Source organism: Borostomias antarcticus, assembly GCF_949987555.1.
Source record: "Borostomias antarcticus genome assembly, chromosome: 22".
Lineage (NCBI taxonomy): Eukaryota > Metazoa > Chordata > Actinopteri > Stomiiformes > Stomiidae > Borostomias > Borostomias antarcticus.
The window spans coordinates 4128539-4155558 of NC_140255.1; the positions used below are offsets into that span (position 1 = coordinate 4128539).

The following is a 27020-nucleotide window of genomic DNA, read 5'->3' on the forward strand; positions in this document are numbered from 1 at the left end:
ATTTCTGTTATCATCTCTTCAACACAACACACCCATCTATCATCAGCAGCCTGAATTGGCATGTGTGAGGGAACGTTTGCTGGAACGTGGAGTATGCAAACAACTGAGATTAAAGGTTCGGTTTCATCAGGCAACAGGGAATGTGCGCGCTCCGATGTTCATCAGGTCCAGGCTTTTTCCCTGGAATGAGAGATTTGCGGGAGATGGTAAAGTTCCATTTGCGCCGTTCTCTTTTCTCTGTCGCGCCTTTGATCCTTCCATGGGACAAGACGTTCGGCGAAGGGAAATGTGAAGAGGCTTGAAGTATGGCATGTAAAGATGGTTTCTGCCAAGAAGGAGATGGTGACTGCGATGTACCCCAGTTACATTTTGACTCTCTTCTACTTTTTCTGCTTGAGTGCTTGGTGAGTTCGAAGGACAAACGATACGAGGCTTGTTCACCAGCGAGATCTGTCCATGGTGCTGAAATCTGGACATGCGATGCACAACCAGAACGGTCTTGAAGTGTAGCCCAAATAGTTATATATATATATATATATATATATATATATATATATATATATATATATATATATATATATATGCCTATATATATATATGCCTATATATATATATATATATATATATATATATATATAACTATCACTTACAGTAATGTTGTCATCAACATCTCAGAATAACATGCTTTGTGTCGTGTTTCAGTGTAAAGAGGATCTCTGGACAGATAAAAAAGGATGAGAGAATATACCCGGAGAATTTCACACGCATTTTAGACAGACTTCTGGATGGCTATGACAACAGGCTGCGACCTGGATTCGGAGGTATGTACCTGCAGAGGCAGTTTCGGCACTAGCCAATTAGTTGTGCTTTGGTTAGGAGGATATGTTCATGTTTAAAATGGATTTGGCCTACATTATAACTATAGGCTAGGCCTATTCAGGAGCTTTGACTTGCGCACATTTTTGAGTGAAACATGTTGCACCAGGGCAACTACCAAAGCCATCCACAGATGTTAAATCAACCTATTGCATGTTTTAAAAGCTTTATGGCTTGCAGGACTTTCTTACATGTAGTAATCGCAGCTTCGAAAAAACTGTAACCCACATCCAAATGTTGTAAACGAGTTTAGTTACGTAATCGTCGTTGGAAAAAGCCGCTTATGGCACAATTTAAGTAGAAAAAGCGCAGATGTTCTTTTCGCGTGTGTTCTCCACCTTCCATGACTGCAAAGTAGCCTATCAGCAATTTAAAACCTGTGAATATTTTTTAAACCATTATAATTAAGCTTATTCCAATTAATAAAGCATTATTATTTGAAATGGTATAGGCCTTCCTTTATATGTGCAGATTTTAGGAAATGTGTCCATTTTCCAATGCTACCCCACAGTGGACGCTTAAACTTTATAACCCCTCAAGAGTTCAGAGGGGATGATGATCGGCTTACTCTGGATGGTTTCCGCTTTAAACCTCTTTAGCTATTTTTCATTCTATTATGTAAAAGCCTAAAAGGTATGATACCGTCTATGCATGAGAGGCAGCACTGGTTGCGTTTCGGATGTCCGTTTGCGGTAGCAATCAAGTGTTCCCAGAAACCTTGCCATGGGTTCTTTGTTCAATACACTAGGTTATGAACATGTGAGTTTTCGATACTTTATATTTTACATTAGGGGTTTGTGAGAGGCAGTCTAAATGGATCATCAAATAACTCAAGCAGGCATCCCTGCATAATACCCGATATGCTCCCAGTACCTAATTATAGCACGTGTACAGTTGTTTTGAAGTGCTTTTTATCATGATGGATGAAGCTAACACCAAAGAACACCTCACAGATAGGGGGTCATGCGAGGGGTCATTTGAGGCTTACCTATATGTATCATGCCACGTCTATGGTACTGTGTAGGCCTCAAGTCTCAAATATCTCTCTCTCTCTTTCTCTCTCTCTCTCACACACACACACACACACACTCACACACACACACACACACACACACACACACACACACACACACACACACACACACACACACACTAGGTCCAGTGACAGAGGTCAAAACAGACATCTATGTGACAAGTTTCGGACCGGTCTCCGATGTTGAAATGGTATGTACCCACCCAACCACTCACTTGACACAGATTAGTAAAATTACCCATATTATGGGTAGACTTCCAAAGAAGAATGGATTCTTAATTCAATGTAATATTTTAGAATGAGACACCAGGGTACAGCAGGTCACGTGACCAAATGAAATATGGCTGTTGCCCATGTTTTTAGGAATATACGATGGACGTGTTCTTCCGGCAGACATGGGTTGACAGGAGACTGATGTATGATGGACCCATTGAGATCCTGAGACTGAACAACTTAATGGTCGGTAAAGTGTGGACTCCTGATACCTTCTTCAGGAACGGAAAGAAGTCTGTGGCCCACAACATGACCGCCCCAAACAAGCTGTTCCGTATCATGAAGAACGGCACCATCCTCTACACCATGAGGTGCATCGCTACACTACCCAGAATCCCTCCATCTACACTTTCTATATCTCCTTTTCTGCTTACAGTATGATGCCTAAAAGCAAGTGTTTGCTCTGCTGGTACAGTATGAATTTTGGGAAAAGAAAACAACCAGTTTAACCGACAGTACATGTTGGATGTTTATGCTACAGGTTGACCATTAATGCAGAATGTCCCATGAAGCTGGTGGACTTCCCCATGGATGGACACGCATGTCCCCTCAAGTTTGGAAGTTGTACGTCCAACCTCATACACTACAAGGAAGTGGGAGGGCTAGGAGACACTGGGAGGACTGGGAGGACTGTGAGACACTGGGAGGACTGGGAGACACTGGGAGGACTGGGAGGACTGTGAGACACTGGGAGGACTCGGAGACACTGGGAGGACTGGGAGACACTGGGAGGACTGTGAGACACTGGGAGGACTGTGAGACACTGGGAGGACTGGGAGGACTGGGAGGACTGGGAGACACGTGGAGGGTTGGGAGACACTGGGAGGACTGGGAGGACTGGGAGACACTGGGAGGGCTGGGAGACACTGGGAGGACTGGGAGGACTGGGAGACACTGGGAGGACTGGGAGGGCTGTGAGACACTGGGAGGACTGGGAGACACTGGGAGGGTAGGGAGACACTGGGAGGACTGGGAGACACTGGGAGACACTGGGAAGACTGGGAGGACTGGGAGACACTGGGAGGACTGGGAGGGTTGGGCAAAACTCTAGACATTCAATCTGCATTACATCACCACATAAGAAAGTAACTATGAGCAAAGTTATGGTCATATTAGGTGTCATAACCATGGCTATAGGGACTTCATCCATTTGCAAAACTCCCTTTTGCTTTCTGTGATATAGTCTAACGAAAAATGCTAAAACTAAATTACATTCTGTACCAAAAACTGAACAAAGAAAGCTAAACTCAGCAGCATTGCTCATACTGAGCCCACTGGTCAGCACAAACTTATCTCAAATAAAATAATCTCTGGTACAAGCCTGGCTCTTATCAGGGAGAGAGTAGGGATTTGGAGATCGTATCAAAGAAGGAGGAGGAGGACGCAGAGAAAAGGAGGTTTGTCATCCACTTCCCAACAATGACATTGCAAAGGACACAGATTCCCTGGGTATCATCAAATTACTCTTGGTTGAAGATAGTACTCAGTCCCTCCCCCTCAATCCATCCCTCAATCTCTCCCTCCTCTTTCTCCTCCTCATACTCTCTTACTCCTCCTCCCCTCCTCCTCCCTTACTCCTCCTCCTCTCTTACACCTCCTCCTTCTCCTCCTCCTCTCCTCCTTCCCATCCCCCTCTGCTCCTCCTCGTCTCTTACTCCTCCTCCTTCCACTCCTCCTCCTCCACTCCTCCTCCCTTACTCCTCCTCCTCTCTTACACCTCCTCCTTCTCCTCCTCCTCTCCTCCTTCCCATCCCCCTCTGCTCCTCCTCGTCTCTTACTCCTCCTCCTTCCCCTCCTCCTCCTCCTCCTCCTCTCTTACACTTCCTCCTCTCCTCCTTTCCCTCCTCCTCATTCTCCTCCTCCTCCTCTCTTCCTCCTAGTCATCTCCTCCTTCACCTTCCCCTCCTCCTCCCCTCCTCCTCTCCTCCTCTCCTCCTCCTGGCCTACAGGGGAAGCAGATGAGAATATGATGAGGTTTGTATCTTAGGAAAGGTCAGAATCTTTCCTTCTGCCCCAGGATAGCTCAGACATATACCACTTCTCTCTGAAGCTGGTGTGTGTGTGTGTGTGTGTGTGTGTGTTTTGTTTGTTTGTGTGTGTGTGTCTGTTTGGTTTGTGTGTGTGTGTGTGTGTGTGTGTGTGTGTGTGTGTGTGTGTGTGTGTGTGTTTGTGCGTATGTGTGTGTGTGTTGGTGGGGAGGTGGGAGTGTGTGTCTGTTTTGTTTGTGTGTGTGTGTGTGTGTGTGTATGTTTGTGTGTGTGTGTGTTGGTGGGGAGGTGGGAGTGAGAGAGAGAGAGAGAGAGAGAGAGAGATAGTGGCGTTCCGCTCCATATCATGCCCCAGCCATTCCATTTTCCCAGCACAGTTGGTGCTCTGTCAAAGTTCCGTTGGGAATGGCAAATGGGAAAAATGGCCATGCGCACTGAATGACAGAACGACAGACCCATATACACTGTAGGAGGAATCTGCTCAATGACAGACCCATATACTGTAGGAGGAATCTGCTTAGATGTTTACTGTATATTTGTTTATGATATCAGTGCAATTACAATACCAGCCTTTTCACTTTGTGTTGTTCTAATAACATTGGTGTAGAGGTACACTGCCACCACCATCTAGAAAACAGTGTAATTCCTGCTTACATGAGACGACGAGTATCAAAAGGAGCATTAAACATTTCAATGGCAGAGTTGACCTGCTAGTGGAGGAAATGAGCCAGATTTACTACTGAAAGACTTTCGAAAGACTAAAGATTTTCCCACGGAAATGTGTTTTATAGTATAGTACTTACCCTATTAGCCTTTTTATTGATTTATAAGAACCTATACATGTTCATATGTCAAGATTACACCACTTTCATAACACTAGACTGGAGGCTGTAGGGCAGCGCAGCAAAACTGTGTCTTCACTGTATAACTTCCCCCTTTGCTTTTGTGATGCTTGTTTTCAATCACATCGTGACAGAACACTGAAAATCCAGCGGAGGCATTGTTTCATTTAATCTTCAAAATTAGCATGTATTAATATTAGCATGTATTAACATTAGCATGTATTAACATTGGCATGTATTAACATTAGCATGTATTAACATTAACATGTATTAACATTTGCATGTATTAACATTAGCATGAATTAATATTGGCATGTATTAACATTAGCATGTATTAACATTAGCATGTATTAACATTAGCATGTATTAACATTAGCATCTATTAACATTAACATGTATTAACATTAGCATGTATCAATATTAGCATGTATCAACATTAGCATGTATTAACATTAGCATGTATTAACATTAGCATGTATAAAGCCGCTGAGTGACGTGCAGATCAAGTACAGAAGTCTTGCATAACTGCCTGCACAGCACTGCCTCATTCACAACCAGAGCATTCAGCTTGGTACAGGAATATACATAAGAAACATGCCAGGATAGAAACAGACATAGCCTCCAAATATTAATTCTTTGTAATTGTCCAAATTAAATTGAATTGACCCCCCCAACATTGACCTCCATGCATACACTGTTTATGTATTTCTTTGTTCTCACCCTCAGATGCATACCCCAAAACAGAAATGATCTATACATGGACTAAAGGACCAGAACACTCAGTCGAGGTTCCCCCCGAATCCTCCAGTCTAGTGCAGTACGACCTCATTGGACAAACTGTCTCCAGTGAAACAGTCAAATCCATCACAGGTACAGTGACATTGGCTTCCTGACTTATTACATCCTCAGGGATTATTACTGCCAAAGAATACAACCTTTTTTGCTTAATGCCACGATGAAGGCAATTTGCTTAAACACAGAAAGAGAGAGTATCCTAACTACTGTATTTTCTGGCCTGTCCATCTTCCTGTAAATATTGTTTTCATGTTTTTTTGTGTTTTTTATTTATTTAAATCAAATGAATCATTTCTGTCCGTCTGCCAGGTGAATATGCGGTGATGACAGTGCACTTCCACTTGAAGCGGAAGATGGGTTACTTCATGATTCAGACATATATTCCCTGCATAATGACCGTCATCCTCTCCCAAGTGTCCTTCTGGATAAACAAAGAATCTGTCCCGGCCAGAACCGTCTTCGGTATGTACAGTACCACACAGAGATCCCCCTGGGTCAGTATGTACCACACAGAGATCCCCCTGGGTCAGTATGTACCACACAGGGGGTATTGGGGCGGCTGTAGCTCAGTTGGTAGAGCGGGTCGTTCAATGATCGAAGGGTCAGTGGTTCGAATCCCAGCTCCGGCTGTCCACATGTCGAAGTGTCCTTGAGCAAGACACCTAACCCCAAATTGCTCCCAATGAGCAGGTTTGCATGGCAGCTACCGCCATTGGTGTGTGAATGTGTGTGTGAATGGGTAAATGAGAGGCCATTGTAAAGCGCTTTGAGTGCCGCTAAGGTGGAAAAGCACTATATAAGTGCAGTCCATTTACCATTTACACAGAGATCCTGCATTCTGCTGGCAGTGTTCGTCTGTTGGGAGGCCACATATATCATCCGTTTCACACATGATGCTTTGTTGTTCTCATGACTCTGTGCTGTCTGAGTAAATGATGTTGTTGGGTTTTGATGGTTTCTCAGTTTGGTGGGGACTGCTGTGGTAGTCAGTGAATATAATCAAACGGACTGTTGCTGAATATGTTGAAAGTGCAGGGAACAGTGTGTTGACCATGTGGACTGACCAGGAGAGTCAGTGGTGGATTATGGCTCATACTGTATCTTGGAGCCAGAGTTTTTCATTGGTCAGGTCACAAGATTAGGGACATCAGCTCACTTATTAGGGACATCAGCTCACTTTTCTGGCCCCCGGGTGATACTGGTTTTTGCTTCCCTCTGGAATATGTAGAAGTGGGTCGTATGCCCACCTCCCTTGTTCTCTGTAAAGCGCATTGTGTCGCCTCTGGATATGAAATGCGCTATACAAATAAAGCTTTGATTGATTGATTGATTGATCTTCAAATTATTGTTATTGTTTATTATACGTTTATTGAACAGGGAATATGTACATGAAGATCATGAAGATCTCCTTCCAGTGTTGACTAAAAGGCTAGTCTGCAGTGTTTTATACCACCTGTATCAGATGTGTTTGGCTGGTTGAATCCCCAGTGGTGGAACAGGGACTAGAGTCAATCTGCTCTGTTGGTGAGGCCAGAGTATGTCTGATTTATACCCCACCCCCCCCCCCCCTCCCAATGACACTGTCACATTGGCTTGGGCCCCAGGGCAACTGGGCTGTTACTCTCCAGTCTGTCTGTCTGTGTGTGTATGTCTGTGTGTGTGTGTGTGTGTGTGTGTGTGTGTGTGTGTGTGTGTGTGTGTGTGGTGTCTGTGGTGTGTGTGTGTGTGTGTGTGTGGGGGGGGTCTTTTTCACTTTCCTTCTCCTCTGCCGACGATGCGCTGTTCCACTTCCTGCCTCCATGACTCAACGCCTGGCACAGTCACCCTGTAATGGAGGTGGCAGGACTGTTTGGGAAGAAAAACAAGGATTTACTTCGATGATGATCAATGAAGAAACGATTCTGGAGCTCCCCCTGGTGGCTCATGGTTTTATAGCGGTTGAAATGGATCTTGGAGTGGCTCAATCAGAGCTTCATAGTCCAGACTCAAGATCTGTTTATTGCCATGTATATGGTTCACACATACTAGTAATTTGACTAGGGTTAAGGCATACTTTGTTGTACACGACATAGGACAGGGTACAGGCCAGGACAGTGTAAAGACATGACAGTGCAAAACCGTACAAAAAATTGTGCAAATACAAAATACAGAATACAAAAAAACAGTGCAACAAAATGCAGGGCAATGTACAAATTAAGATATACAGTTAAAAAATACAAAAAAATAAAGCGAGAGGCACAGCAAAACTATGTACAGAATGGGGTGTGGTGAGTGTATGTACAGTGCAGTGTGTGTGTAGAGTGTAGTGTGGTAGGTGAGCGGTGTTATGTACAGTGAGTGCAGTGTGTGTGCTGTTAAGGTATGTGGAACAATCAGAGGTCGTGTGCAAGTGGTGCAGGGGGTGTAGAGTCAATATGTGTTGGGTGTTGGGGGGGTGGTGTCGTTGTGGGGAGACACAAGCCTCAGTGATGAGTCTGATGGCCGTGGGACAAAAGCTGTTTTTGTGATGAGTGATGGACCGCCTGATGGACCGCAGTCTCTTGCCAGAAGGGAGTGGGTCAAAGAAACCGTCTCCAGGATGAGAGGGGTCGGCCGCGAGCTTATTGCCCCGTTTTAGGGTCCTGGAGGTGTGCAGGTACTGTAGAGATGGCAGTCTACAGAGTAGACAGAGTAGATAATGTGCTGCAGTCTGTCCTTGTCTGTTGTGGCTGAGAACCAGATGGTGATGGAGGAGGTGAGGATGGACTCGATGATGGAGGTGTAGAAGATTTCCATCATTGCCTTTGACATGGAATTTCTTCAGCTGCCTCAACTGCAGAGCATCCAGGAGGGGGTCTGAGATGGATTTGAGATGCTGCAGGACAAGGCGCTCGAAAACCTTCATTGCTACAGGGTCAGGGCGATGGGTCTGTCGTCGTTGAGGCTAGTGATCCTTGCTTTCTTGGGGATGGGGATGATGGTGGTGGTGAAGCCTTGAAGCAGACTGGAACATGGCATGTCTCAGGAGAAGTGATAAATATGTCAGTGAACACCAGGGACATCTGATCAGCACAGTATTTCAGCATAGAGGGGGAGACAGAGTCCGGTCTGGCTGCTTTCCGGGGGTTCTGTCTTTTGAACAGGCGGTTCACATCCTTCTCTAGGATGGTAAGAGGCTGTGTTGCATTGGGGGGGGCGGGGGGTGGAGAGGTCCGGGGACCTTCTGGGTTGATGCAGCTGCTGAGTGTGGGGCTCATTTGCATGTACTGTGTCATTTATACTGTGTGTGTCTCCAATACACCACATCTTAGGCTTGTTCTGCAGTGTTTCCTGTTTCCCTCCTACAATATTCTTACAGTATGCTACTGTGTAGAATTTCCTATCTTTTAACACTTGTTGCATGTCTGTTGTCACCAATGTGTGTTTGTATCTGTATGTTTCTCTGATGAGCAACTTATGACAGGCACGCTTATGGATTCTGCTAAACAGCTAGAGGGCTATGAGTGACTATAGCACATTTGAGTTGCTCCACCACCATGTATGGAGACAATTCAGTTCACAGAACAGGATGGTTTACAAAGATCTCCAATGTTTGTGGGAGCTTCCATGTTGGGGCAAATACATACATTTCTTTGTGTGGGCAAGTCCATCTGCCACAGGAGTCAATGTAAATGTTTCTGAGTTTGTGAGTGCTCTATTCAACAGTATGTTAAATGTTTAGCAGTATGTAGCTCGGGAGGTAGAGCGGCCGGCTGGGAATCACAAGGTCCCCGGTTCAATCCCAGCTCCTGGCAGTGTGCTGAAGTGCCCTTGAGCAAGACACTGAACCCCAAAATCGCTCACATGTGGCACGGTGGTGCAGTACTTAGCCCTGTCGCCTCAGGGCAAGAAGGTCTCCGGTCCTTTCTGTGTGGAGTTTGCATGCTCTCTTTGTGTTTCCCCCATAAAGAATTCAATATGAAAAACATGCAGAAGAACAGGATGCTAACGCTGTCCATCCCTGATGAGGCTGGACAGGAGCACTTGGATTTGTCCCCAGACGCGGCTCCTGCACGCACCCTTGTCTGCAGTGTACGACATACCCTGTGATAATTGTCACGGCTCCCCCAGACCCCCCTGTATTTTGTATCTTTTTGTATGAATGTATTTCTAATTTTATCTAATTTTTCACCCAATTTGGTAGTCAATCACACCCGACCTACTGTCTAATTGTCCCCTTTGGCTGCTGTGAAGGATTCGTTACACAATCCCACAGTCGGCGATCCGGAAGAGAGAGCCAGCTACCTGACTCCCTCAAACCCATTCATCCATCCATCTTCATCCGCTTATCTGGGGTCGGGTCCCTCAAGCCCGTGATCCAGAAAAGAGAGCCAGCTACCTGACTCTCTCAAGCCCGTGATCCAGAAAAGAGAGCCAGCTTCCTGACTCTCTCAAGCCCGTGACCATGACTCCAACACCAGACAGGGTCGCTGTAGAGTGGCGGATCCTTGCACTGAAATTAAACTAACCACCCTTGTGAGTGGAGGCCTAATTATGCCACTCTTCTGTGGGATCTGGCTATATTCGGATCTGGCGAGACCAGGGCAGGGATCCCTGCTCCCTGGTGGGCAATGTGTGTGTGTGTTCATGTCGCCCATTGCATGCACATGTTGGAGTGTCAGTTGTATGACAAAGAAAGCCTTCTTCTTCTTCTTCTTCTTCTTCTGCTTCTTCTGCTTCTTCTTCTTCTTCTTCTTCTTTATCTTCTGCTTCTTCTTCTTCTTCTTCTTCTTCTCCTACTGTAACATGCAGTATGTTACTGTAACCTCCTTTAGGTGCAATTCCAACTCCCTATACAATGTAAACAAGTTCCCTTCTGGATACATAAGACTTAAGTGATGCTGAACAATGTTGTTTTAAGGTAAAACTGGAGTCTCTGTTCATACACAAAGTTATTATGTTTTATTATGTAACACAAAGAGTTATTATGTTTTGATTACTCCCAGTAGGATTAGTCATACCTCAGGATTCTGCATCAGATCTTGGAAGACTGATCATGTACCGTATCTGATATTGACAGTTAACTCAGCAAGACAGCTTTATATGAATAGTTATACTCCAGCTAGGAACTCCCACCTTCACCCCTGCTCTCTAACATCATCATCATCATCATCGTCGTCATCATCATCATCGTCGTCATCATCATGTGTGTGTGAAGTCAGAGCAGAGTGGATGGAACATACTGTCCCGTACCTCACATTCTCCAAAGCACATTGTTGCTATCTGCTAATAATCCCAAGGAAGAGGGAGCTCAGAATATGATTCTAGCACTGGCGTTATTTGTTATATTAGTCTAGAACACACATCAGGGGTCAGCAGGTCATACTGAACAGAATAGGGTTGACTAATCTTGTCAGCAAATGTCTACTGTAGTCCACTGATACACTCAGAAACCCATTGTTGATAGAGAAACAGATGTTTGCCTAGACAATGTTGCAAATATACTGTAAGAATAAACTTTTGTGTGGATGAGTACTCTACTGAACTCATCCATGTTCTGGCTTGTTTCTAAGGCATCACCACCGTGCTGACCATGACCACACTCAGCATCAGTGCCCGTCATTCTCTGCCCAAAGTGTCCTATGCCACCGCCATGGACTGGTTCATCGCTGTCTGTTTCGCATTCGTCTTCTCCGCTCTCATCGAGTTTGCTGCCGTCAACTACTTCACCAACGCTGAGCTAGAGAGAGCCAAGAGGAAGCCGGCTAAATGCCCCCCCGCCCCCCAAACCACCCCTGTGAAGGTCAAGCACTCAGAGGAGGCACTGCAGGTGAGCTGTTGCTGGCATTCACAGCATCTGACTGATTCATAATGCTGCTTCAGAGCATTACATTCTCTCCACCAGATCTGCTTTTGATTTACTCCCTCGCTCTTTTTCTCTCTCTCTCACTTTCTCTCTCTCACTTTCTCTCTCTCACTTTCTAACTCTCTCACTCTTTCTCACTCTCTTACACACAGACACACACACACACACACCAGCCTCCCTCTCTTCAGCACATCACACACACGCACGATTTAATATAATTTTAATTTGAACACTGGCAAGACACACTAAGTGGTTGGTCTGGGGGTCGTTCCCCAAGAGATTTTGAGCGTCACACTTCATTTCCTGCATTCTGGTGTTCTGATTCTGATTTGTATGCACCAATTTGAGACTTTTCTGCATCGGTATACAGTGGAAATGTCCTTGGAAGCATCCTAACTTATACATACATACACACACGTTCCTCCCTCCCTTCAAAACACCACACTGTTCAAGTAAAATCCACTCTACTGTATGTTCAGACCATTTGAAGTACAGTTGCACAGCTGTCTGCTTAAATCAATGTGTAATCTAGCACAGCAGCTTAACAATTTCATCCCTAAAATTTGGAATGCTCTCAATGTCCTACATTACAGTAACTGCTTTCTCATAAATTCAAACTGTGAATAAATGTAATATAATTTGAGGTCTGGGTCAGAGAATGGGATAATGAACAGGCCTAGTTCAGACTATTTCCATCACCTTACAGTACGTTCCATTTCAGTCTGACACAGTACAGTCTTCAGGTACTGATACATTACATATGTCATTTATCACAGAGAATGTTTCCATTCCAAGTACAGACAGTGATCATGGTATCCAGAACCACAGTGAGGCAACTGAAGAAGCAGCTCAACCAGTTTGCAGTAGCACTCATCAGCCAGATGTCTGGTGTCAAAACATGCATTGCTAACCGACGCTGGCAGCATGTACAGCAGCAGTGTCAACCTCTTGACTGCTTTAAATTCCCCTGCCATGCAAATCCTGCCGTGCTGTAATCGAGCCTGAATGCGGTTTAGCGACAACAGCGCTTCAATGGATTAGCAGGTTGCCACGGCAACCCGGCCCGGGTAGAACATCTGTATAGGTTTGAGAGAAGCTCACGGCGCCGGAGGGAAAATTAATACCCTGTTTCCTCGACAGCGGCCCCGTGGCGACAGGACACAGGGGAAATCTGCCAGGCGTTAGGGTCACGGCGTGTGCGGACGTGTCCAGGTTATAAGCCTTTTACCGTGGGCATTGGGCAGATAAAACCCCACTCCCTCCCAGGCACCATGTGCTTCCCATCATTCTAGGAGACAATAGGGTTGGCTGCAGGATCCTCTGGGATCTGGGGGAATCATGACTGCACTGTGAAAACATTCGCTTTCAGAGGATAAGCTGCTTTGATGCCTGTATGCCGCTCTCCGCTCCACCATACCAGTGAGTGGTAACTACTTTGTGACATAAGCTAGTGTGAAATGAATGAAATCCTTCCCAGATGACATCTCAATTCTTCCACACCATGACTACAAATGAAGAACAGCTGGGGGCAGAAGACAACATGCTGATTAAACTGACGACAAGGTTTAGAATGCTTCCTGAAAAAAGACCTGGGTTAAAAGAGAATATGAATTTTCTTCAGGTCCGCTTGATTGCACTATGATGGATCAAGCCCCGCTGAAGTGATTCAAATGTTACAAATAACGTTTGACCCAAGCCTGCATTACATCATAAAATCATAATGAATAGTGAACAAGGGTACATTTACCATTGCCATTACCATGAACAAGGGTAGATTCAAATGATGTATCATTATGCATACTTTGCACCTTTCAATTTAGCAGTATGTTTTTCTCTCCACAGCAAAACCCGGACACTAATGGTAACCTAAGGAAACGAATGAACAACATGTCCCAGCAGGACTCCCACAGCGGCCAGAGAACTGAGTCCAGCAGCAACAACTCAGCAAGGCTAACCTGGCAACCTCAGCCCTCTGGCCAATCCTGTTTAGCCACAGAAACGACTGGCAGCTCCTCCACCCTATCCTGTTCCAGCCCCAAGTCCGCCAGCCAACTCAACACGGTTAAGAACATGCCCCCGGCTCCGCCCTCCACGTCAACCATGGTGGGTGAGACACCGACCAAGCAGAACTTTGGCTCCTCCTCCCTCGAGCATCTCCTTGGTCCAAAGCTGGAGCACATTCAGATGCTGGGCAACAAGATGGAGCCCAAGCAGTCACCATGCTCCCAGCCGACCACTGCCGGCATGGGCGGGACCAGCAAAATCGACAAGTATGCGCGCATCCTGTTCCCAGTGTCCTTCGGGGCTTTCAACATGGTCTACTGGGTGGTTTATCTGTCCAAAGACCCCATGCAATCCAGAGGAGCATAGCTGGGTCTCCTGTCAGAGGGGGTCGAAGTTTGGATCCTTTGTGTAAAACGATGGAATTTAAAGCAGGGTTTTTTCGAGCCTGTCTGAGCAGTTTGGACAGAGAGATGGACCCGTTTCAACTAACATGAGAACATGAGACCCTCAAAGGTTTTCCCTGGGAACACACACCGACATTTTTGTTCGTTTGTTTTGTTTTCTGGAGGTCATCTGACAACGAGCACAAGAACAAAACCATTCCAAAAATGTCAGAATCAAGCAAATATAGTAGATCTTTAGAGAACTATGTTTTATTTTATTACCGTGGTTTACAGCGATGATTACAAAAAAAAAAGCACACATTTCTCAATGTGCTTGAGAAAATCCTTGGCATATTCCTGTATAAGTAGGAGTATTGCTCCAATGAACCCAATCTGAGGTGAGGAACATGAATCACAATGTCAGTGTGAGTGAAGCACAAGCAGGTGTCTCCTAGCTAAGACCTATAGTAACACCATGTGTATCTGCCTCATCACAGCCAAAGGGATTCTCATAAGCACTATAAATATCTTGGTTAGGGGATCTTGCATGCACAGGAATCACAATATCATGGTAGATGAATGGCCATTCACCTGTCATAGTTAGAGTAAGCCTTCCTCCACACATTTAGTGTTGAACCCTCTCTGCTTTTCAAAAGATAATACAAACATTTATCACTGTATTAGCTCCGGTGACTGTTTATCATTAAGTTAATACCTTCTTTAGTCATGGTGAAGAAGTTCTGGTTTACAGTGGTGATTAGTCAGTGGTATTTCCCTGAGACGGTCCTGTCATCGTGAAGAGGCTACTGTGACTGGTTATCCTGAGGCTTGGTTGTGCACTCTTAGCCCTATCACCCACGGAGGCCGGGCAGGCCCCTGGAGTCCCTCTGCAGACTGAGTGGGACTGCTGTTCCCAGAGGGCTGGCTGTAGACAGACAGACGGACGGACAGACGCACATGTCTACTACTGAGTGCTGCTCCTAAATGCACTGGCGTGTGAAATAGATTTTGTCCTCCCCTCACCTCCCTCTTGGAATTTACACAATACTGTACACACACACACACACACACACACACACACACACACGTACAGCACAACATTTGTACACCTTGTTAACAGCCTGTATGTATGTTAGTCTATGTTTTTCTCTCAACTCTGTTGTTTTCTCTGTCTGAGTATTCATGCCGGTGATTGATGGAGGTGTCAACATCCGGTCGCCTTGCTTTTAAGCAATCTGAGAACATGGGAGACAGCTGACTGAGGAAAGTTGTGTCTTATGTAAAGGAGCTCCTGGATGCTGCTTAGGGGGTTGCAGAAGGGGATGTAGCTGGCATAGTAAGGCTCTGTGTAAGCAGCCAGTCTTCCTTGCAGAGGATGAGGACGCGGTTCACTGGCTTCACCCGACATTGAAGCATATCATCCCTCTGGGTGTTGACCAACACCAGAGCAGAGGCCTCCATTAACGTGGCTGAGAGAAAGATCACATTAACATCGGTAGGAGTCTCCTGTTGTACATAAGCCTGGCAAAGCCCTCCAGATGTTGTTTGTTTCATGTTGTTCCTCCCCTCAATGAGGAGCAGTAGATCTGGAGACATGCCGCATTACACAACCTTACCCTGCCACCAGTGACATGCTTCTCAAAACTGCTATACACCCATAGAGACTGTATATCTACACCCAGTATGTCAATAGAACACTTTTAGGATTTTTTTTTCATAACACATTTTTTATTTTGAAATGATAAATACATGAGTATAATTTCTATAGTATGTACATTAATTTCAATGTGTGGGACTAAGTTAGTATTTATTTTACACAGTGAACTGGACTCAGGTAGAGCACATTGTCTTTGTTCCTGCATTTTAAAAGATCAATAATGTTTTTTTATGCATTATTTTATTGTTTTAAGCAAATACCTTGATTTCCTTGGTTTGTGATTTATGATGGGGCTAAGGTTATTGCATGACTTGCTATGCTTAAAAAGAGTACAGTACACAGCTTTTGGTAGTTTCAAACAATGTTCTACTGTACTTGTATGGTAAACCATTCAGATTCCCAGTGTAACATCACCAACATGAAACCACTAATATGATTATCTGCAGCCTCATGTGAGAGGCCAAAGGAACAGAGGCAGAGAACATCTAATCAGAACTAGAGGGGTTCTCTCTCACCCAGCATCTAACAGCAGTTAAGCCCTTAACTCTGACTTCTTTTTAACTGTGTGTTCACGTACCACGCGTCTACTGTGTTCCTTTGGCACATTGGCTGCAATTGGCTGTGTAGGTCCTCAGAAATTCACTTCGCAGAGGTAGAGGAACCCTGTTCTCTCTCATCCTGTATCTACAGTAGCAGCAGAGGTAGAGGAACCCTGTTCTCTCTCGTCCTGTACCTACAGTAGCAGCAGAGGTAGAGGAACCCTGTTCTCTCTCGTCCTGTATCTACAGTAGCAGCAGAGGTAGAGGAACCCTGTTCTCTCTCGTCCTGTATCTACAGTAGCAGCAGAGGTAGAGGAACCCTGTTCTCTCTCATCCTGTATCTACAGTAGCAGCAGAGGTAGAGGAACCCTGTTCTCTCTCGTCCTGTATCTACAGTAGCAGCAGAGGTAGAGGAACCATGTTCTCTCTCGTCCTGTATCTACAGTAGCAGCAGAGGTAGAGGAAACCTGTTCTCTCTCGTCCTGTACCTACAGTAGCAGCAGAGGTAGAGGCATCATGGCAGGCCATCTCAGCTACCAGGTCCATCAAATGCCGTTGGAATTATAAACCAGGCAGAGATTTGATCTTTTCAGAAACCAAATGTAATTTCCCCCAAACACTGGAGAACGAAATGTGTTCTTGTGCAAATATTCATGATACAATAACTGGGAGAGGAATAGAACAGGGAGAAGGATTGGCATAACAGAACATGTGGGAGGAATAAGACTTATTGTGACTTATTTCAGATCACAAACAGCGGGGATGGATCCACCTCCTGTATATACAGTACTCACAATAATAACTGAATGTCTTTGTACAAAATACTGACTTTATGTGTTTTGTAGTTGAGAGAATATTTAGCATTGCCCTATGCAAGAGACACTTTAGAATTGTGTCGTAGTGCAGGTGTCTGTGCTGGGTTCCTCCATGAGGAAGGGGGTCACTCTCAGCCAAATAAAAAAGAGTGCAATGTTATTAACTGTCATGGGTCTATTTTCTCTTCAACCCTCACATAATCTCTGCCTCCTGTTCTCTGGTGTATCTGATGTCTTATCTGTGGGTATACTTGTGAACCAACTGCTGTTTGGCTGCACATTTCTTCCCTAGTTTATTTTTAAATTGAGATTGAAGTCCTCCTGTCTACTGTACATCTCAAACGTCACAATAGATATGTCCTTCGATTCACACCATACTTTTTGTGCCTGTCACATCACTGCCAAGACACTCACTGTCAAACCCATGGCCTTAACACAAGAACTCTCAAATAAATCACACCCAGGTTGTGAAGTAAGAGGTTTATGCGCCATCATCTTAAAGATGGGCCCTTTTCATGGGCCATTTTGACATGTCAAAGCAAGCTAAACACAGGTGGCTGTGACACAAAAATAGAATGGGACCATGATTAATTTGATCAATTTCACCTGTGTTTACCCTGCCTACTCCCGATTAGCATAGGCTACTCCTGATTGGTCTAAATGTCATGCTACGAAGGGACACACAGAGGGACGTACACACACGTATAGAAGTGGATGCACCACTTAAAAATAACAGTTATATGCAGTTCCGGTGCACAACTCAAGAAAGGCAATCTCACAAAGCAATTAAAGTCCAATTAAGAAACACTATTCCATGGCAGTGTGGCTGAGGGCTTGTCATTTACAGAGCCTGAGAATAGACTGAGGGACTGTGAATCAGTCTAGCTTGTTGGCACCCCATCAGTGCGCAGACAGCTCTACACAGACTGCATACAGATGTCTCCGTAGCCAATGGCGTGTGATCAACACAGCGACCACCCCAAACAACAGGGAATAGAGAAAACATCAAGCCAACCTTTACAATGAATTCTTTGAAATTGTATTAATCAATGGGATGTTCTATTTCATCTTTATGTCCTGGAAATCCTGCAATTTGTGTTACATTATTTTTCCAGCCAGCATAATCACAATGTAATAATTTTGCTTTATCGGTGACCCATGGTATCCTCTCTTCATGATACCCATAGTGTACCACAGTGTATTACAGTGCATTACCATGTATTACAGTACAGTACATACCTAAAAGACATAATTTCATAATGTTTAGTATAGTGCCCCTTGCTGGCCTTCTTTGGTACTACACCTGAAATGAAAAAAGCCTAGTTTAGCAGGGACACTATGTGACCAAATCTCTTGTGCTTCCTATCTAATCAGTTATATGACCTGCTGTTACAGTGACTCGGCTCAAGTTTGGGGAAATAATGCCTGGGGCTATGAGATCGACTACAACAAATGAACACAGTGATACATGTCTGATATATCCACAAATAACTGAGGTGGTGATAGTGGTATATATTAATTTGTAAATCCCTGTTGCAAGATAGATGGGTTTTTGTGCGTGTTTTTTTGTTGTTGTTTTTTTTTACCATGATCATACCCTGAATTCCAGCCTCATCATGACATCATCTGGTATATGGCTGGATATGCAATTCTGATTCTGATTCACACAATATCTCAATCAGTGTCACGAATAGGATGTTAGCAATGATGTCATCATTGTTGTTATCACAACCCCAAAATAGTGATAATACATGCTCTAGCTGACCAGCTGATATGAGCCCACTCACACTCGCACATGCTCTATCTGTCCTGTGTTTCCTGCATGAATAATGATTCTCAGCATCCCGCTTATCAGGAACTCTCAGCAGGATCTTGTTTTTTTGTTTGTTTGTTTTTTGTATCTTGCTGTTCTCATATTTTGTACATGTTCCGACAAATGTAATTTGCAGAGATTCTGCTTTTTGAAAAAATATTTTATAAATATAAATAACATGATGCAATGAGCTGCAAAGAGAACATGAGGGATGAGGCAGAATTACACCAGGGCTCGTTTCCCTGGCAACCTGATATAAATTAGCCAATGAATGTGCAGAGAAACTCCACGGAATTGATAATATTGCCAAGGTCAGGGAGCTGATCTTTTCATTCACATGTGTATGTTCATCTGTGGAATATATGTAAGCTGAGAATAAGAGAAAATAGTGAAATAGTGTCTGGAATTTGCTAAATGCATTTTTAATTTAATTAAAAAGTGTTGAGGTCTCAAGTTTCTCATGTTGTTTAATGTGGTACACGGTAGCAACATGGTACCACCCCCACGTGTAGCTTTTAACAACAGCCATGTGTGCTAGCTGTTGTTTGATTTCAAAATGAGGAGTGTTTGTTCAGAGTGTGGAACCCTTCATCTTTGCTGTTTTCCTGAAATGTATTGAGAACAGGGACCCACAACTGTGACCTTTGATCCAAGTCTGCCCTGTACACATTATTTCTATGATCAATGATGTCCAATTATGTGCAAGTGCAAGTTGTCATTCATATATATTAACTCCTGTGAGGCCCATCCATGCATGTGTGTAATTTAATTTAATTTAATTGTTTAATTATTGCTTCTGGGAGGGTAATTCGTATTTAAGTAGAGTGCATTGGCTACACCTGAAAAAGAGGCAAAGCTAAGTGATGTGTTTAACAAGCATGAATATCATAAGGTCTTCACTTCTGTCAGATCAATTTACTCATTTAGAATTCAAAATATTGTGAAAGGTATTTCCCACTGTACGTGGCAGATTGCACTACCACAAACAGGGTTGAAGCTAAATTAATGTTGCACCTCTCTTGAACAGTGACAGACAGGCAGGCGGGCAGGCAGACAGGTTGGCAGACAGACAGACAGACAGACAGACAGACAGACAGACAGACAGACAGACAGACAGGCAGGCAGACAGACAGACAGGTTGGCAGACAGACAGACAGGTTGGCAGACAGACAGACAGACAGATTGGCAGACAGACAGACAGACAGACAGACAGACAGACAGACAGACAGACAGACAGACAGACAGGTTGGCAGACAGGCACAGATACACACACACACACACTGTAATGCATGTATTATCCTGTCCTCTGTGTCCTCCTACCTGCACAGATAGACAGCTTGTCTATCACATGCTGTATCTCCCATGAAGCACTGGGGTCTTCAGCAGTGTCACAGCCCCTCAACAGCATCCTCTTCTTTCTTCTGTCACGGCTTGTTGCCGAGGCAACAGGCAAGATACAGGTTTAGTAATCCCAACAGAAATCAAGTGTTTCGGATGTGCAACTGATGATAATGTTGAACTGATTAATGTTTTGTGATCATTGTGTGACTGAACAGTGGACCAATGATTAATGATTATGATAATTTAGTGTTTGGCTACACTGCCTTTTATATCCAGAGTGCCAGAATTCATAGTTTAAATACTGTAGGTTATTTGGGTATTATTTGACAAGTTAAGGTGATGATAATGTAGGCTTCTAATAATAACCTGAAATGTCTCATTTAAGTGGAATACATCATGTTATCTATGTTTGTTTGGATCTTTCAGTGGTGAGAGGGAGGTCTTCCTCAACACTCCTCGTGGTCACTACGAGGGTTTTATTATGAATATGCTGTTTATTCTGAGTGTTCTTTATGAAGTTGATATGAGCTTATTTTCGTACTACAGATTACAAGGATATCAATGCAACACTGCTGGTAGTGTGTTCGTCTGTTACATCAGCAGAGGGCGCTGTGACCAAATGTCATTGCTACCTGAAAAGGGTGAGCGAGTCTGGCGAATTGAATTAACCTATGGACACCTTTTGTCGTGGATTAATTTATGTATGGACACATCATGTCAACCACTGTATAACCATTTACCAAAAGGACCAAAGTCGATGTGTTTAAAACGATAACCTACCAACACTATTTAAACCCCGGTTTTTATGGTATAGTCTACCTGGGCAATGAGGATCAAACTGATTTTTATATTACTTCAGTTCTAATTGATTTGCATTGACAGTAACACTATCAGTTCACATCTCTTAATGCCTGCTCCAATAAGTCACCCAGAGATCCTGGAGACACAGCAAAAAAGAAGCATCAGTGTCCTTAACACGATGCAACACCAAGCAATGCAAATAACATCTCATAGACTACTACTCATTATCATTCTGTGTCCATAGTATGTCAAACAGTACTTGGCCGCAGGGAAAGGGAATGGAGATGAAGTTCCCTTTATGCTGTGCATAGCTAAAGCACATTTGTCCCTGCATGTTTCACCTCACTGGACTGGATTCTTCTCCAGCTGGTGTTCCCTGATTTGGTCAGATCTAACCTGGGCTGGATGGAAGGACAAATGTCACTGTGTTAAATTGCCGATGTCATTGAAGACCTGTCACAGGTATATAGGTTGGTTCTGGGATCCATTAACCAGCCGCCAGGTTGACAACCCTGTGGTTGATAAACACATGTGGTTCTAAGCCTAGAAAACTGGGTTTTAATCAAAGGGTTGTATATTTGGTTTAAAAATGCAGTTCACTTTTTTATATATATATATATATATATATATATATATATATATATATATATATATAATTGTGTGACCAGGTCACTGTAGGCATAACAATGATAGGTAGACAAACATACTCCTGGAGCTTGCTCGATCGCCTTGTTGAGAGGGGTCAGGGAAGAATTTTTACAGCTCACTTATCTGGCCCCCGGGTGATTACTGTTTTTTTGCTTCCCTCTGGAATATGTAGAGAGTGGGTCGTATGCCCACCTCCCTTGTTCTCTGTAAAGCGCATTGTGTTGCCTCTGGGTATGAAATGCGCTATACAAATAAAGCTTTGATTGATTGATTGATAACAATGCATTTTTCATTCCAGGCCACTCACATTATTTTACCCACCCACACACATGCCACCTACACTCTCCCAGCAGAACACATGCACTTTGTTCTCTATTCAAATTCAACTTTGTGTATCTATTCTTGCCTGATTTGATGTACTTACGATGGGACTTGTTCTTGTTTTGTTTGTTTTTTGTTTTACTTGGTAAGGGGGGTCATGGTCACTCTTTTGCATCGCGGTCCAATGACTGACATCATTCTCGTTAATGGATGAGTACTGAAAGGACATTATATCCTCCACTGGGATGGTTCTAAGAGCACCATGGGACTGACTGAACACAGGTGTTGAACAGCATCACTGCAATTTGAGCAGTAAGTGAACTGTGACATGTCCGCAGAGCCAATGCAACATCACTCATGTCTGTTGAGACAATGCAACATCACTCCTGACATGTGCAGTGCTGGGTAAAGATGAACACCTGAGGTCTAGCACCAGCGGGGCCCTGGCATAGTGTTCTGGACTACGCTCATCCCCTACTACATCATCCCCTCTATGCAGGAAGGAAACATTGGAAATTATTCAATATTGGAAATTATTCAATTTTTACTCATTATTTGAACTTATGGAAACGTCCTGAAAAGTTTCATCTTCATGCAAAGCACTCCTCAAGTATTTCAATGATTTCCAATGTGTTTTCCCCTGTTGTGACGTTGAATGGCAGGCTTAAAACGAGTAGGATGCAGTTGCATGAGATGTAGTTGAACGCGTGGTGCTGAAAGAACAGCTCCTTCTCAGTGACTTCCACTTCCTTTGCCTGTCAACGCCACTTGATAGTGTTTATTTCAAAGTTAGAGTTGTACTCACAGACATTAGAATCCAAATCGTGCTCACAGTAGCCTTCCTCCACAAAATAACAGATTCGGTGTCACATTTCAAATAATAGACTATGCTCTTTAGGACCCGGTGTCGCCCTCCCTCTCTTCAGTTTGTGTGTGAGAGGGAGAGTGGGGAGAGTGAGCGCGACTGGAGTCAGCTGCCAGAATGTGAGATGAATACTGCTCAGTGAATTCAAAGGTTTACATTTTTATCAGCCAAAAAAAGGATTTTATCAGTTAATTTGGCCTCGGATGTGTGTTTGCACTTGGCTAAGAGTAATTTCTTAATGCTTGGAATTTGTAAGGCGTTCTGACCGACGCCCGCTCCTTCTGTCTTCATCAAAGCCCGCACTAGTGTCTTATTGGGCTCAACTCGCACGTTTTCCTCGGGTTGAGGTTGGATCGTTTGCAAGTGCGCCCTGCATTCCAGGTTAGTCTTTTTCTGATGAAAAGTCAACTGCTGAAATTTCCAAGTGAGAAAAGCCTTATACTGTAATAGATCTGACTGCATCCCACTTCAGGTTTAATTAGCCCATAATGTTATAGGGATGTCCCTCTTAATGCTTTTCCCAAGTGCAATATTGTGAAACCGGGGTTCAGAAGGGATGCTCCTCTCCTAACTCGTTTCAGCTAGGCTGTTGAATTTCATGGCAGGCAGTAGGCTAGCCTTAAAATTGTCATTCAACACAGGCATGTTACGTGTCACTGAATACTAATTGAGATCCCCTAGTTAACGCGGTGTGATGAATGTAGGCTTCCCTAGTAGCTTTTCCTACATACGAACGGAGTATCCAGCGACTTTAATATTTAGGATATTTAGGCCGTACTATTTTATCGTTGTTTATACCCCAATCATCTGACATTAGCCGATAGCTTTGTCAATTATGGGTCCATTCTTTTGTCTCTCCTCGTGTGTAGGTGTACATGCAGAAATGAGGAACAGGGAGAGTAGTTTTCAATATCTGATCTTCTGCCTCACGCTTGTTATCATCATCTGGCAAACGAGGTAAGTAGTTTAATTAAAAACAAATATAACCTATTGATCACGTTATAAAGTAAATCTCCATGTCCAATGGGCTTCACCAATCTTGTTCATTGCACAATAATAGAAAAATTGGACGAGGAAAGTATACACTATTACAAAGCCCCAGCCTGATGGCCATCCACACATCAGTGGGTGGCTGTCTGAGCAGGGGGGCTTTGGTAAGAGCGCTAAGTGTCTTCATTTGAGGATGCGCTTCCTGTGGGTGGTGATGGAGCAGACTGGCCTGGGGTCACGCCTGTTGTGCTGGGGGCCACTCAGATGCCATGAAGATTATTCATGAAAAGGGAATTACAGCAGCAAAAATAATAATTTAATGTTTTTTTACACTGTGTCTATCTTCACAAGTGGATAACAAAAATCTATCCTAAAAAAATCCCCAAATGAGCTCTCACCTCACCTTTTCAACTCAAAACACAAAAGTTTCAATCAATGTTTCAGATCCTGTGGTTTCTGTAGGCCTAAATGACCAAGTTTGATTAGTGTTTCTAAATACCAGTAGGTACAGCTTGTTCAAACACCTGTACTGATCGTAAATATCCTCAACATACTGCAAGTACAGTATGCAATCAATCAAGGAGAACCCAATAAACCAGTAAATAATTTATACGATCAATTAATCCTATGTGGCCGGATACCAGATATCCAAATCATTGTGGCTGCGTGAATGCACAGTTCTGAATACATTTGCATATTCAATTGTGTTTTTCCTCCAAGATCAGATGGCACACAAATGTTCAGCTCTGAATTGGGTCATCTCTGAGGCGGAAGAGAGGGGGGATGTGTGTGTGTGTGTGTGTGTGTGTGTATGTGTGTGTGTGTTAGGTCTTCTCATGTGTATCAGGTTCACATGATCCATTACTTGATCCAGGTGCTGCTTTGATGAGTCTGTATTAATCAGTGTGTATTCATCAGTGTGTTTCCTTTCAGTTCAGGTCATTTAACCAAGTCTACAGTTGCCATCACCGCGACATACTGTTGTACAGTAACTCCATGTTTGTTGACCAGGCCAGTGTCTGCTGATGCCACAACCGATGCTTTCAAGAACAACATCACTCTCTTCACTGAGATCCTGGACAGACTGCTGGATGGCTATGACAACCGTCTACGGCCAGGTATTGGGGGTAAGGACGGTCTCTTGATATTTTTCTGACCTTTGAATTGTCCATATTATAACAAGAAGCAGTGTTGGTCCACATACTTCACAGTATACTGTATCACAATACCTGAAACATTTGGCAGACATATCACACTAGATGAAACACTTGGTACACACATCACAGTTTATCACAGTACCTGAAATGTGGTACACAGACATCACAATATATCATCATCATCATCATCATAGTGCCTGAAACATTTGGTACGCAGACATCCCAGTGTCACAATACCTGAAAATTGTGGATAGAGAGAATTCAGGCCTCAGGCTTTAATAGTAAGCAGAAGGTCTAACTGTTTTCAGTGGTAAAATCATATAGATTATATGGTCCAAAGTGTACCAGTACAGTATATAGATCCATGGCCTCCAGTTATGACGATTCACTCAACGCCCCATTAGGAAACGTCCTAGTACTCTCATACTACAGCACTGAGATATGCTGCCTACTTGTGTGGTGGGGAGGTGATGCGCTAGCTGCTGATTGGTGCTATGGGGGATCCCAGCAGGCTCTGTGACATCAACACTGATTGGACAGCATCAGCAATACAAATATAGAAAGAAAAAGTTGTTTGTGGCTGCTCAACCTTGACCTGTGAACTCTGGCACTGTAGCCAGGCCATATCCATCAACAGTCTGTCTATAATTATCATATGCCTCTACTAGTTTTCAGAGCAATTATGAACCAATAAATGATCATGTACAGCTAAGAGAGAATACCCACAGTTTTGCCATAACTGGCAGGATCCACAGTACATGCCACATGTAATGCATTCTGGCCTTGGTGATTAGCTATGAGATGGGAATGTAGGAGTTGGAGTTTCTTCTCACTCTTTTTCACTGTGACCGACAGTCTCGAGCTGGCTGTCAGGAGTCTCTTCTAGAGAACGAGTAGGTTTTGCCACATTAAAAACGACTATGTCACTGTGCTTCTGACATATCTGTGTCAGTGAATTGGGGTGGATGATCAGCAGTGCTCAGTGAGCTATAGGATAAGGGTTCCCATTTTGATAGCTTCGCTATCTAACAGGAGTTATAATGTATTGTCTTATTCACATTTTACGGTTGTGCTATATGAAGTCATAACAGTTGCATTGCGTGTTTTGAGTTGATTAGGGATGGAGTAGGACGTAAATACCAATGAATGTAATTTGGTTAACAGCAACATATGTTTACTGTAGGTTAACGTTGTTAGCATTAGCATCAATACTGATGCAACGACCAGCATCAGTGCTAGTGCTAACAAGGCTAAATTACATTTTCAGTTCATTTGAACAACCTTTAAATTTTTCATTCAGCCCCTGGTCTGATTTCCCCGTGTGATCTATCTGTGCCAGCCTGCAGGCATTCAGTCAGAAGCTTCAGACTTGTCATTGTTGACCACTGCCCCTTTTTATGTCATTATCTCTGTACTGTATGTAGTGGAGCCCAGAGGCTCGTCTCCCACTGCTTAGACACCTTTTACCACCAGGACTAATTTATTGCCTTCATAAAAACAGAAAGTCTGAAATATCTCACAATTATTTGCCCTCTATAAGATGTATTGAGCGGTGAGCATGTGCACGTTCCCTATCCTACCAGATATTAGCTTCAAAGCCAGACATTAGTTTCATAATAGGGTAATGATGATAAAACACACAAAGCACTGCTAATCAATGATGGGGTGTTGATATGAATAAATAATGATGGAACAGTCAATATGTTTCCTTCTAGAATTATTGTGGAGTCTTATAATATTAAATGATTTATCAGCGCCTATGTGTAACGAGGAGACTAGAGTAGAGTAGTTGTCAAGTTGTGAAACTCACTCCCCTAGTATAAAGGATGCTAGCGACCCTGCCGAGAGGGATAGGGAGACCGGGCCTTTTCAGCCCGGACACCTAAGCTACGGAATGCCCTGCCTGAGAACCTGAGGCTATCAGCCTCGCTATCTTCTTTTAAATCTCTTCTGAAAACATATCTGTTTTCCAAGGCCTTCATGTAGTGTCTACCCTTTCCATCTTTTTCATCTGTCCTTCAGATTCTCGATTGTCCTATTTTTATTGTTATCATT

The 27020-nt window shown here is 43.7% G+C and overlaps 2 protein-coding genes across 2 annotated transcripts in view; both read left to right on the forward strand.

The window, feature by feature from the left end:
* Window positions 1-306: 306 nt before the first annotated feature.
* gabra4 (gamma-aminobutyric acid type A receptor subunit alpha4) lies at window positions 307-14001 on the forward strand (the record flags this gene model as incomplete). Its single annotated transcript, XM_084456303.1, has 9 exons — window positions 307-404; window positions 703-821; window positions 2033-2100; window positions 2273-2493; window positions 2664-2746; window positions 5739-5882; window positions 6117-6269; window positions 11339-11595; window positions 13474-14001. The coding sequence occupies exons 1-9, from the start codon at window positions 319-321 to the stop codon at window positions 13999-14001; spliced, it is 1659 nt and encodes a 552-aa protein (XP_084312429.1). The 5' UTR covers window positions 307-318.
* A 10819-nt stretch (window positions 14002-24820) lies between these two features.
* gabra2b (gamma-aminobutyric acid type A receptor subunit alpha2b) overlaps window positions 24821-27020 on the forward strand; it is a gene marked incomplete at its 3' end in the record, with an annotated part of 51187 nt that continues 48987 nt past the window's right edge. Inside the window, exon 1 of the mRNA XM_084456304.1 lies at window positions 24821-24935. The remainder of the gene's footprint in view (window positions 24936-27020) is intronic.